Raw genomic sequence first — 12,066 nt, 5'->3', positions numbered from 1 at the left:
CTCGGCATGTGGCGCTTGTGGAGACATCAGCTGCCCGGTGCAGTGGTGTTTGCAGCCTCACTCCGTCTCCCTTTGAAGTTCCAGGTGCTGGCGTGTCTGCCAACACCTAGGGGATTTTCACACATGCTTGGGAGCAGGGAAGGAAATAAATCCTCCCTGGCAATGTCATATGCTTTTGTCTTTCTCATCATCGAGCTTTGGAAGATCCCGGCCAGCACACAGGTTTGCGGTTGTGCTTGCGGTTGCTCCATGCCTGGAGTCTGGAGGAAGGGAAAAGGCAGCCCAGGCCAGCCTGCAGCCACGTGTCCTGGTGAGGGGCTCAACCAGGCTGCACTTGGCCCTCCAGCTSCTTCCAGCCTGGCCACAGCCCCTCGGAGCAGTGGGGAGGAAGGGAGGCCACCTGGGCACGGTGCCTTCCCGGCATTTAGACACGGCTTTTCCCTCCAGCATTCGCCTTTGGACCTGTCAATAGTCTCAAAGCATCTGCTTCAAATCCTCTCGGATTACAGGAATTAGAAAGAAAAAACAAACAAACAAACAAAACAAACAAATCTTAGAACCCAATAAGAGACCTCACGTCCCACAAGCACAAATCTGGTTAATCTTAATCTAGTGGGGGATAAGGTTGCTCCATCTTTCCAAAAGGCCAAGGTATGGCCTCCCCGGCTGRTTTTGATGGGCTCCAGCACCATTTTCTCTCCTCAGTCTAAATTAATGTGGTTCTGCTGTGGAGCTGGTGCAGGAGGGATCTGCTGATGCTGCTGAAGAAGGACTTCTCGGCGCCCTCTTTGCCAAGACCCAAGACATATTTGGTAGGTGTCTGTGCAGACAGCACACCAGTCTTTTTAAGGTCTTTACAAGCAATCTTTATCCAAATCTATGGCTCTTCCAGCAATTCAGTGAGGAAATGCTCCTCTGAGATATAGCAGGGAAAAGCAGAACATTTCCAAACAAAGCCCACAGAATTAAAATKCATTAAAATGTCTCCATGGAGGACGTCTAGTGTGGGTTATGTACGTCACGGGTMACGGGTAACGTGTGTTAGTCATTGCTGGGTCCCTCCCGTGTGTGGCCTTGGAGTTGTATATTTTGAATCAAGGAAACATCCATAGAGAAGACAGTGGTTTCACTTCTTATAATTAATGGAAAGAATAATTAAAATTCAAGTGTTTATGGGGTTTATATGATTCTAAAAGTTGGGTGATGATTACAGCAGGAGATCACAACATCATTAGTTTCATTTTTGTATCTTGTGTGTAAGACAAAATGGAATTTGGCCATGGACTTGTCCTGGAAATGTCTTAGTTCTGCCCAGGTCTTTCAGGGTAGCCAGGTTAGGCTGGGCAGACAAGGGGCCAAGCTGAGTAGCTGGCAGATGGAAGCAGGTCTAGCCAAGCTTCCCCTTGCCACCCACCTCTATGAAGAATCAAAATTTCAGCAGAAATTGTATAGCATGAGAAGAGCAGAAAGGGGGCAGAAAGGCTGTGTTCTTGAGAGAGACAGAAATACCTGCGGGATCTGCTGCTCAGTGGCATGTTCGGCTTGGTCCAGATGTTTCACAGTAGTGAATTCAAGAGAAAGAATTGAAGAAATTCAGTGGTACAATTCACAGTTCAGAGRTGCGGAGCTCCTTTGGCTCCTATGTTCAGAAGGAGACAGAAATCCTCCTAGTCCGAATATATATTGGAGCATCCATTCTGCAAAGTGCCAAAKCCACATTTAGCATCAGCTCAATAGCTTACCTCAATAACATCACCTCCCAGCTTACAAGCCTCTTCATTTGCTGATTTTTGCCAAGAGTTGTGTTAATTTGGAGTCTCCTTGAGTAAAAGGTCAATCAGCTTCCATGAGACCTGGAATATTCAGAGTCTCCAGTTGGATTGAATCAATCCTGTCCTTTGCAAACAGCCTTATTGAGGGAGTCAATGTTTGCAGCATGAAAGAATCAAGTAGCTCCTTTTTCTAGGACCGGATCATGAGATCTCTCCAAGGCAGAAAAGAGAAGCAGAAATGTGATCACACGACACCTCAGGTGTGTCCTTCTCTTCATGGAGATATTGGCAGTTCAACATGTTACTCTCTAAGGGCTCAATACAACAACCCCTAAAGTCAGGAGAAAATCTCTTGCAAATCTCAAGAGTGTTTGAATCCAGTGTGAATAGGAACTTTTATAGGTACAGGCAAAACATATGTCTATACCGTGCATATATTGCATATACACAGGTACAATGTGAACAGTAAGGACCAATGCCTGGCAGGACGGGAGCATCTCAGGTGCCTCCTTCTTTACAGAGCATGAGCAATCATTAGAAGTGATGCGGATGGCAAGTGGAAATCCTGCAACGCTGTTGAGAGCAGGGGCCCCTCCATCACCCGGGCGGATATGGCCCTGCAAAGCCCCTAATGCTTCTTAGCACAAACACTCCTACGGATTTCAGCAAGCCTGCTTGGGGGACTAAGGGCTGCTGCTCGTGGAGTAGCAGTTTGCAGGATCAGGTTTACACGCAGTAACAGCTCAGCCTTCCTGCAATGCAGGAGCCCTGGGAAAAAAAAAAATAATAAAGGCATTCTTGGTGAAGTAGTTAAAGCAATGGGGATTTACCAGAACAGTGTTACACTGTCCCTGCCGCGTGCTCGCTTTGCTGTTGCTAGCAGTTCAGATATTGTCCAAGCTGTCCTGCTCATCAGAGCATGAACTCTGAGAACACTTAGGCACTAGCAGCTCTGTGCATTATTTCAGCTGGGAGAGCCGTGGTAGGTAAAGTAACGATGATGGATCTAAACGATAATAAAGTCTCCCTGTTGAAAATTTAAAGTGCTATACAACTATTTTTAGTGACCTCTCCAGCTGAGATAATGCAGAAAGCTAACTAGATGTGAGCATCCATCTTAGGTGAATTGATTCTTGCAAACCAAGGTGAATTGTAGAAGGTTAATGTTCATGCTCCAGTACAAGGGATATAGAAAGGTGCATACTGTGCATGTAAAGAAATAACCTATTAAATATCTAATGTGAGGGCAATGTTTTCTTTCTTTGAGCACCTCTATTYCTGTAATGGACATTTATTTTAGTGGAAACACTAAGAGCTTCCCTCCTTGTTTCCTCCTCCTGCTTCTCCCTGTTTTTATACACATGAATGATATGTGTAGGTATGGGAGAAAGAGTTTTCTCTTGGATGCAGGGAAACAAAGGTTTCCCAGGTGGGGTGACCTGATGTGACTTTGAGGGAAGACATTTAGATTTAAATATCCAAAGAGAAAGAAATYAAAAATAAATAAATAAAGAGATTTTTCCCATGCTTCTAATATGCCCCAAATCTGAGTTCTCAGGTCAGTATCTTCAAATTCAGGACCTTAAAATGGGGCATCTATACCCATATATTTTGTATTCCCAAGCAAAAGGGTTGAGCACTTGCAGCACTCCTTGCTTGCAGGAAGATGCAGAGCATTGGGTGCCCTGGCCAGTCCRAGGCACTGTTTCCAGGAATATTGCAGGAATATTGCAGGACTGCTTGGACTTTGATGCAGCCAATTCCTCACCTCTCTGAATTCATCTATCTYGCAAGGGTTTCCACATCCAGGAACGAGGCCTGCTCCCAGCCAAAGCCTCGGATGGCAATTAGCCACATCAATAAGTAATAGAACAAATACTTGTCTCTAACACAACAAGCCTCAGACAGAGCAGCTCCTTCACTTTGCTTTGAGGCTGCATTACACACCTTAATTTTTTATACTTCGTCTGTTAAAAGCCTCACTCCTACAGACACTTAGTTTGGAGACAACACACTTAAAAGTCAATGGGTGATGAAGGCTTTGGAGGGGTGAAATATAAGGGCTAACACTGCAAGGCCCCAGGGTGAAGAATGGGATGCATCAAGTCCCAGGCACTGCGATGATGCCTCCACAGGGAAGATTTTCAGCTGCATTCCCAGGACTCCATTTAGGAAAGAGCTTTTGGAACAGAGAATTGAGTCTGTTCACTTCTTGGTTTATGGGGATAGCAACTTTCTAGTAGAAGAAAAACTCCAAAAAATGACAGACAGCAGCTAAAATATTGTAATAGGAGTGGTTATTAGTGCTGTGTGGTGATGAAATGAAATGCACTGCAAGAAAACAACTTAAAAAAGATGGAAATGGCTGAATAGATCYGCCAAGGAGACAGGAGCTGCAAGTTCCCAAGTCCCTGTGTGACTCTGCTATTGCTTTGAGGGCTTTTGCATGCAGGAAGCACCTCGTGCTGGAGCCCTGGAGAACTTCTGATCCCAGGGTGACTTGTCTAACCCTTGTGATGGGGAACGCACCAGTGGTTTAGGTGTAATAACCGGATAAGTTATTACATCAGTTACACCTGYGCCAGCAGGGACGTGTCACATCGCACTGTGGTCGAACCTCGCCTTGGGTTTTACTTTGTGGGCTGCAAGAGGAAGCTCGGAGGAGGGAGCGTTGGGCAAATGGGCACCAATTTTAGGCTTTCTGTGACAAAGACRGTGCAAGCAGGTGCTGAGGGCTGATGCCCTGGGGTGGACTGCCCAGCAAGGCATGAGGATGGCACAAGATCCTCCTCTGATCTCTGATATCAAGGTGTCTAATGAAGTTAGGGCCCTTGGAGCAGCTGGAAGGACAGATAGACTGGCCTTACAAGGTTCCTACTTGGCACTTACCAGGTTGAAATCGTAAACTTCCCCCCAACTATATTTCCTGAGSGGAAGATGTGTCTGTTTCACAGAGGAGGTGACAGGGTCTGGGGGTGACAGATCAGAGAGTGGTTGGGGTTTGAATGGGTTCCCTGAGGAGTTTCTGCATTTTGGGGGATTTAGGCTGAATAAAGCAATTGGTGAAGGGGGTGGGGGAGCATTTGCTGGACTTAGGCTGGAGGTCTTAGAGCCAGTTCTGGGAAAGAAAAGGCAGAAAAAGGAAAGGGCTTCATCCATCCCCCCTCCAATGCCRAGGATAAAGTGCGAAGTGCTGTATCCCTCGGGGGATCTCAGATGATTCTTCCCTTGATTCCCAGTTAGCTTTTGCCCTCCAGGGACAYCCCTGGGGAGAGGGAGGGCACCGCAAGGTCAGCCCAGGATTCAGGTTCCTTCCCGGGTTCAGGGGCTGCGCGGGAGGCAGGTGAGGACACGAGACACACGTCAAAGCCTTGTGTCCCTCTACAGCCCACASGGCCCTTTCCCTTTGGTTTCCCACCCCTCTACCCTCCCATCCAGCAAATGCATTCGGATATTCTTCTGGAAAATAAATAAATAAGAATACATACATATAGACATTTTATATCTATTTTAGATGTGTATATATATATTTACTATGTAGAATATATGAAGGCAATGTAAGATGTGATGGAGAGGCAGGTACAGCCCAYGCTGGGGAGTATTATGCTCTCTCTCACGGTATTACCCCTCTGAGCCAGGGGTAACTGGATCTGAGATCGTCTCTGATCCTCCCAAGCCTTTAATTGGATGCGTGAAAGGTCCAAAACGCGAATCGCTCCCGTGCTCCACCTCCCTGCCATGAGATTCTCCATCGTCTTGTCACACAAGGACGCTCGCTGGTGAACCCAGCTCCGCTGCAGCCTCGGCGCGAGCCAAATCCCAGGACAGCAGCCAAGGAAGGCCCTTTGCAAGGGAGCCCTCGCAGCCCAGGCGGCTGGGGGGAAATAYCCAATATCCAGGCATCCACYCTTTTTTGTTGTTGTTTCACAAAGRAAACGCTGCAGTCGGGCAAAAGGCGGCAGGCAGAGCAGTCAGGGAGCAGTTGCTCCCTTGTGCGGGAGCAGCGTGGATGCAACCTGCAGGGAGCCATGGGGCAGAGCCCCGGGGTCTTCCCAAGGCCTCCACAAGCTCCTAATCCTGGAAACCTCCGTGGCTCTTTCCACGGGCAACACTGGCATCCTTCTTCTGCAGCACAACGGGCCCGCATGAGCAGGGACCCTCTGTCCTCTTGTCCCCAGCTGCACCAGGGCCAGGTTCACCCCAACCTGAAAGCTTTTTTTAGCTTTTTTTTTTTTCACCCAACCCTTTTTTTTTTTTTTTTTTGATGATTATTTTCCTTTTGCAAACTCAATTTGCGGCCTGCTCGCTCCTCTCCCCCGCTTTGCAAACTTATTAGCTATTCAGGCCCGGCGAGCACTCGGAGGCAGCCTTTGTGCCAGGGAGGGCCGGAGCCCCCTTCATTAGCACTGATTACTCTGAGCAGTTTGACAGCCTCCCAGGCCGCTTACAAGACTTGCCCATTCAGGCCTGCCCGGGGCCGCCCCGCTCCTCAATAGAAACGGAAATATTCAAACATTTCTTCTCCCCCTACCCCGTCCCCTGCTGAATAGAGGGAAAGCTGCTTCTCTCCTCCACCCTCCCCATTCACTTCACTTTTGATACAATATTTTTTCCTTCTTTGTTAAGGCAGAGAGAGAGGGGTCAAGGCAGACTTTTTAGCGACCTTTTTTTTTTTTTTTTCTTTTTTTTTTCCTCCAAGCGTTTTGTTTAATGTAAATACAAGGTCTATCCCATTATTATTATTATTATTAAAGCAGCTGAAGGCTATGGAGGGCCATTTAAAAAAATCAACTTAAAAATAAAAAAAAGGAAAAAGAAAGAAAAATGAAAAACGTGAAAAGGGAAAAGACAGAGAGAATGGGGGGGGGGGGGAAGGAAGGAAGGAAGGAAGGAAGGAAGGAAGGAAGGGGGGGGGGAAAGGAGTGGAAAAAAAGCCATTTTTCTTTCTCCAAAGGTCTTACTGACACTCCCCCGCCGCGATGTTCCTCAGTCCTGGCCCGGCCCCGGCTCTTGTCGGGGTCACTCTGCTTTGCTTTCCCTTCCCAGTCATTTCCACCATTTCAAAATAGTAAATGGCTTTTTCTTTTCTTTTTTTTTCCCTTTCTTCTCCCCTCTTTTTTTTCCCTCTNNTTTTTTTTTTTTTTTTTTGTTCGATGCAGGTAGTTGCCCGAATAGCGCCCCTGGAAGTCTTAGAAAAACGCGATTTAAACACGCTGTTGAAATAAACAACATCATGCCCGCTTTCTCCCATTGCCCAAGCTATTTGCTTAGAATAGCTTAGAATTTGCTTAGAAAGAAATTCCTTATTATTTCTAGAGGCTGGATATATGAGTTCATATAATTATCTACCTCTTTACAAGTCCTTTCCCGAACGCCTCAATTCCCTAAGAATAAACGGCAGTTTCTAAGCCCGCGGAAATGGCAATAGAGACAGTTCAATGCGGCACAGCATTTCTTGGGAAAGGAACGGAATTAGGAGGTCTTGAATTTGCCTGTATTCAGATCCCGATTTCTCTGTGTCCTGGAAAACGAAGACGCGGAGCGGGGTTAKGGAGCCGAAGCCCGTGGGATTGAAAGGCAGCAGCTCTGGCGATAGAGAAAAGAGGAGATTTGGGTGCTCGCAAAGGGAGCGGGGAGGCCCCGAGGTGGAAAGCGTCTTCCCTGCCTCCTCCGGCTGAGCCCGCTCGCGTAAAACAGGCATTTTCCGCTCCCGCATTTCCCCTTTCCCGACACTGTGAGATATTCCCCACTGGAGACGTAGTATTCCCTAAACAGACTCAATATATATATATAAGCCATTACTGTTAAATACCTGCTCCCTGCACAGTCCCTCTGCTGCTCTGCGAGAGAAAAAAAAATCATGGTCAAATGCGGGTTGGAGCAGCAGAGATGGAGTATTTTAGGCTTCAAATGCAAACAGCGGAAAAGGAAAAAAAAAAATCAGGAAAACATTTCCTTCCAGGCTGGCCGTAATTCATCGATTAACGGAGCTGAAAGGGCCGCGGCCCCTTTGCCCCCTGCCCATCCCTGCGCCATCCCGGCGGCTCCCGGCGCTGCGGAGCGGGGCATTTCCCGCAGCGGGGTCTCTGCAGCCCTTCCAGGGCYGCGAGGCTTCCCCGTGCCCTTGCCCTGCTAAAAGGAGCCGAGAAATCAGCTTACTGCGGAGGCAGCTCTCTCTGAGGACAGCGAAGCAAATGCAACGAGACCGAGCAGACAAAAAAAGCACAGCTCAGGCGATTTAAAGATCAATGTCAAATTGTATAATATAAAATCCTTCTGCTAGGGGAAAAAAAAATAAAAGCTTAGCGCGCTCCTTCGAGCTGGCATTTGGGCTCCTGCAGCGAAGCCGCTGCAGAGCCGGGCAGCGCCGCGGGTCCTGCCGCTGCCCCCAGGGCGGGGGCCGAGATTTGGGCTTATTTCGCCGCCCCAACCGGCCCTTCTCAGGCATGGGGGGCTCCAAATTCCCCGACATCATCCCTTGGCATCCAGCAGGTCGCGGAGGAAACGAGCTCGGCCTCGCCGCCCTGGCTGTGCCCGTGCAATTCTCTCACCCTTTTCTTCTCCTGTCTCCCCGCAGAGCCTCCCTGATAATTTCCAAGGATCCCCAGCCTTGGAATTTCTAAGGAGGATCCCAGGAATGGACGCAGCGGCTCCTTTCTTTTCTGCTGCCCGATTCCTTCTCTTCCCTGTGCACCCTTTATGCATCGCCGGCCGCGGCTTCTCCCGGTTCCCTCCCTCTCCAAGCCCGAATTCCCGGCCCGGTCCCACGGTTATTTCGGTTCCTGCCAAGCCAAACGTGGGAAGCCCSGGGCCTCGGCGAGCGGCTCTGCCCAAGCTGGTGGGCGGCACTGTCATTGCAAAGCAGATCCGAAGGTCGTTCACCAAATATTTTATTATGCTTTTAGGCTGCTTCATACAGTTTCGTCCTGCACATGCTCTACAAGTCACCTGTGCACACAGAGAACAAGCAAAAGAAAAAAAAATAATTAATGATAATAATAGAAAAAAATCTACCATAGCAATCCCTTAAATAAGTAAATAAACATTATATATATATATATGTATATAAAACCCTTTAAAGTAAAGCAAAACCCAACCAAAAGGACTGCATCTTCTCGGCAGGAAACACCCCCGCGGGATGAGGGAAGGCGCTCAGACATTTTGCAACTTGGCATTCGTTGTGTGTGTTTTTTGTTTCGCTTGATTTCTTCTCTTTTTTCTTTTTTTTTTTTTTTTTTTTTTTTCTGCGACATCAATTCCGCAAATCCGGTAGAAATAAAGGCGACAACGATTTTTATCATTTCCTCTTCGTCTTCTTTACTTTTCCGTTTGTGTTTTTGTTTCCGTTTGTTAGCGCGGTCTCCGCGGGCCGGCGGGGTCGGCGCGTGTCCGGGCCGCGCTCGGGGCGCCGCGGGCAGCACCGCGCGGCCCCGCGTCTCTGGCAGCGGCGCTCGCCTCAGATGTCACATTCACTGTCGCTGGACGTGATGGAGATCGCGGAGGTGGCCGCTTTGCTGGAGAGGCTGGCGGGGCTGGCGGCCGCCCCCAGCGCCTCCCCGCCGCTCTCGTCCTCCGCCTGCAGCGAGCGGCCCGAGCCCTGCGCTAGCACCTGCTGCTGCAGCCTGCAAGGAAGGGGCACACTGAGCACCGCGGAGCCCCCCCTGCGCCCCCGCCCGCCCGCCCCGGGGACTCCGGAGGCCCCCACGGCCTCAGCCTCCTCGCGAGCCGCTGCCCCCGAGCGCCCGGGCCCGGCGCGGCCGCGGCGCCCGCTGCTCAGTGGCCGCGGGTTTGCTCGTGCGAACAGAACAAAGCAGGAAAAAAATGAGACAAAATTAAAAAAATATATGAAATGGAGAGAAAGAAAAATATCCCCTAAAATGTGCTTGAGACCCGCCGGTGAGCTAATGCCAGGCGGCAGTGCMCCGAGCCGGCTCCAGCCCCGAGGACGTGCAATGGGTGTCTCTGTGTCCGGGTAGGACTGGGCACTTTTTGCTTTTTTTTTAAAAACTTAATTTTTTTTTTTTCTAGTCCTGCTTAGCCGCCCATGCGGCCCTTTTCCCTCCGCATCTTTTCGGGGTCGCTGCAGCCGGGGGGGCCGGCCACTCTCTGCCCTCAGCGCTCCCCCGAGCAGAGCACTGATCCCTTACAATAAAAGAAAAGCTGGGTGTATCTTCTCTTAACCCCCTTTTTTTCCCTCCCTTTCCCCCCAGCTCCTAACTCAACCGAACCGGCTGCCCGCCCCGGGGGTGGCTCCTGGCCCCGAAGCRGCGCTCGCTGCAGCGCCCACGGGCCGGGCGGCACCTACCTGTTCTTGGCCGCTGCCGCCCTGTCCCTTTGCCTGCGGTTTTTGAACCAGTTGCCCACTTGCGTGGGGGTTAGTCCCGTGGCCTGCGCCAGTTCCCGCTTTTTGCTAGGGTTGGGGTAAGGGTCCTGCAGGTACCACTCGCGCAGCAAGTGCCTCGTGCGCTCCTTGAAGCAGTGTGTCTTCTGCTCGCCGTCCCAGATGGTGCGCGGCAGCGGGAACTTCTTCCTCACGCGGTACTTGTCCACGGGCCCCAGGGGCCGGCCCCGCAGCTTCTCGGCCTCCTGGTAGTGCGCCTCGAGCCACAGCGCCTGCAGTTTGCCGTGGGACTCCTTGGTGAACTTGTGGTTCTCCAGGATGTGGTAGAGCTCCCGGTAGCTGCCCGAGTGGAAGGCCACGATGGCGCGGGCCCGCAGCACCGACTCGTTCTTGTTGAGGGCCTCGCACGCCGCGGGGGCCACGGGCAGCGACCAGAGGAAGCGACCGAGGCGCTCGACATCGCCGCTCTCCTCCAGGGTCTCGCAGACCCCGGCCACCTGCTGCGGGCTGAAGTTGAGGATGGGCAGCTGGAACATGGAGGCGGCTCCGCGCTGCGCGCACAGCCCGTCCCGAGCGGGCGGCGGCGCCGGCGGCCGCTTCTGCCTCCGCCCGCGCCCGCGGAGCTGCCGCGGGAGGGACGCGCAGGCGACGGGCAGCGCGCGGCGGCTCCGGCGACTGCGGGCGGCGGGCGGGACGGGGAGGAGGAGGATGGAGCGGAGGAAGGAGGAGGGGGGGGAGCGGGGGCCGAGAGGGAGGGCACGGGAGGGAGGGAAAGAAACCGCGGGGGAAGCAGAGGGCTGCGGTGGAACCGCGGCCGCGGCGCCCGGCAGATTGGCTGCCGCGTTTCCATGGCCGGCGCTGTCACTCACTGTCACCCGCCGCCCGTCAGGGAGGGAGCGGGAGGCAGCGCGGAGCCTTCAGCACCTCCCCGGCCTCGACAGCGCCCGCCGCCCCCCCGCGCCCCCCGCCCCGGGGCTGCGCGGCACCCTCCGCGGTTCGGGAGCGGCCCGGGAATGCGGCGGGAAACGGGATGAGCCGGGGCTGGGGGGCYCTGGCAGCGGGATGCAGCTGGAGGGCGTCAGGATAATTCCCCCCTTCTCCCGTATAGGTGACTTCCCATCTCTGATGGGAGCAATTAACTGTAAAGGGCTCGGCGCCCTTCTCTGTCCAACTAAAGCTTCCTATATATACATACATACGCACACATAAACACCTACTTGAATATAGATATAYATATGTGTGCATGTGTGTATTTATATATGTGTGTGTGAGTATGAGTGTGTGTGTATATATATATATATATATCTATGTGTGTGTGTATGTATTTCTTTCAGCATTTAAGACCTTATTGTTTTCGGCTGACTGGCCCTGAATAGACGCCGAGAATCGTCGCGGGGAGTGAGAAGTCATTTGTAGGTCAGGACAGCAACTTGAAGCCCATTTCAGGAATCTTTTGAAATATTGATCGCTTAGCAGCAATCAGCATCCCTCAAACCATTATTATTATTATTATTATTATTATTATTATTATTATTATTATTATTATTATTATTATTATTATTATTATTATTATTATTATTTAATTTTGCCCCCAGGCCCCGAGGACCAGCGGAGTGGGAGAAGGTCGGCGCTCCCGGGGCAGGAGGGAAACCGCTTTCGGAGCTGGTAGGAAACGATTTGTTTTCTGGAGAGAGGGAACCAAATCAAGCGGCCACGGCGACGCTCAGTGACAATTTCTTCCCAGGAACATCAGGAACATTAGAGGCCATGCTTGGAAAGACAACATATATTTCGAATTAAGTTCAATATATTCTCTCTTCTGCTCTTTACAATGTACTTTTTTATTATTACTATTTTTTTCCTGGAACGCTTGTCATAGAAATGCCTCCTTATGATAGCTTCTTCTCCCCCCACTCCCCTTTCCATTTTCTTCCTTGTTTCTTTATTTTTTTT

The 12,066-nt window shown here is 50.9% G+C and overlaps 1 protein-coding gene across 1 annotated transcript; it reads right to left on the bottom strand.

Moving 5' to 3' along the window:
- Positions 1–9,228: 9,228 nt before the first annotated feature.
- Positions 9,229–10,792, bottom strand: SIX6 (SIX homeobox 6). Its single transcript, XM_026053776.1, has 2 exons — positions 10,078–10,792; positions 9,229–9,394 (listed from the first exon to the last, which is right to left on the bottom strand). Exons 1-2 carry the CDS (start codon positions 10,647–10,649, stop codon positions 9,229–9,231), a joined length of 738 nt encoding a protein of 245 aa, XP_025909561.1. The 5' UTR covers positions 10,650–10,792.
- Positions 10,793–12,066: the final 1,274 nt, after the last annotated feature.

The sequence above is a fragment of the Nothoprocta perdicaria genome, unplaced genomic scaffold (assembly GCF_003342845.1).
Source record: "Nothoprocta perdicaria isolate Ctin4 unplaced genomic scaffold, notPer1 scaffold_118, whole genome shotgun sequence".
NCBI lineage: Eukaryota > Metazoa > Chordata > Aves > Tinamiformes > Tinamidae > Nothoprocta > Nothoprocta perdicaria.
This window is presented reverse-complemented; position numbering and strand designations above follow the sequence as displayed.

Excerpts from the sequence above, each read along its gene's own strand:
- SIX6 (XM_026053776.1), bottom strand. The coding sequence starts at position 10,649 with ATGTTCCAGCTGCCCATCCTCAACTTCAGCCCGCAGCAGGTGGCCGGG. Across the intron at positions 9,395-10,077 it reads GCGGCAGCGGCCAAGAACAG|GCTGCAGCAGCAGGTGCTAG; the intron begins GTAGGTGCCGCC and ends CCTTCCTTGCAG.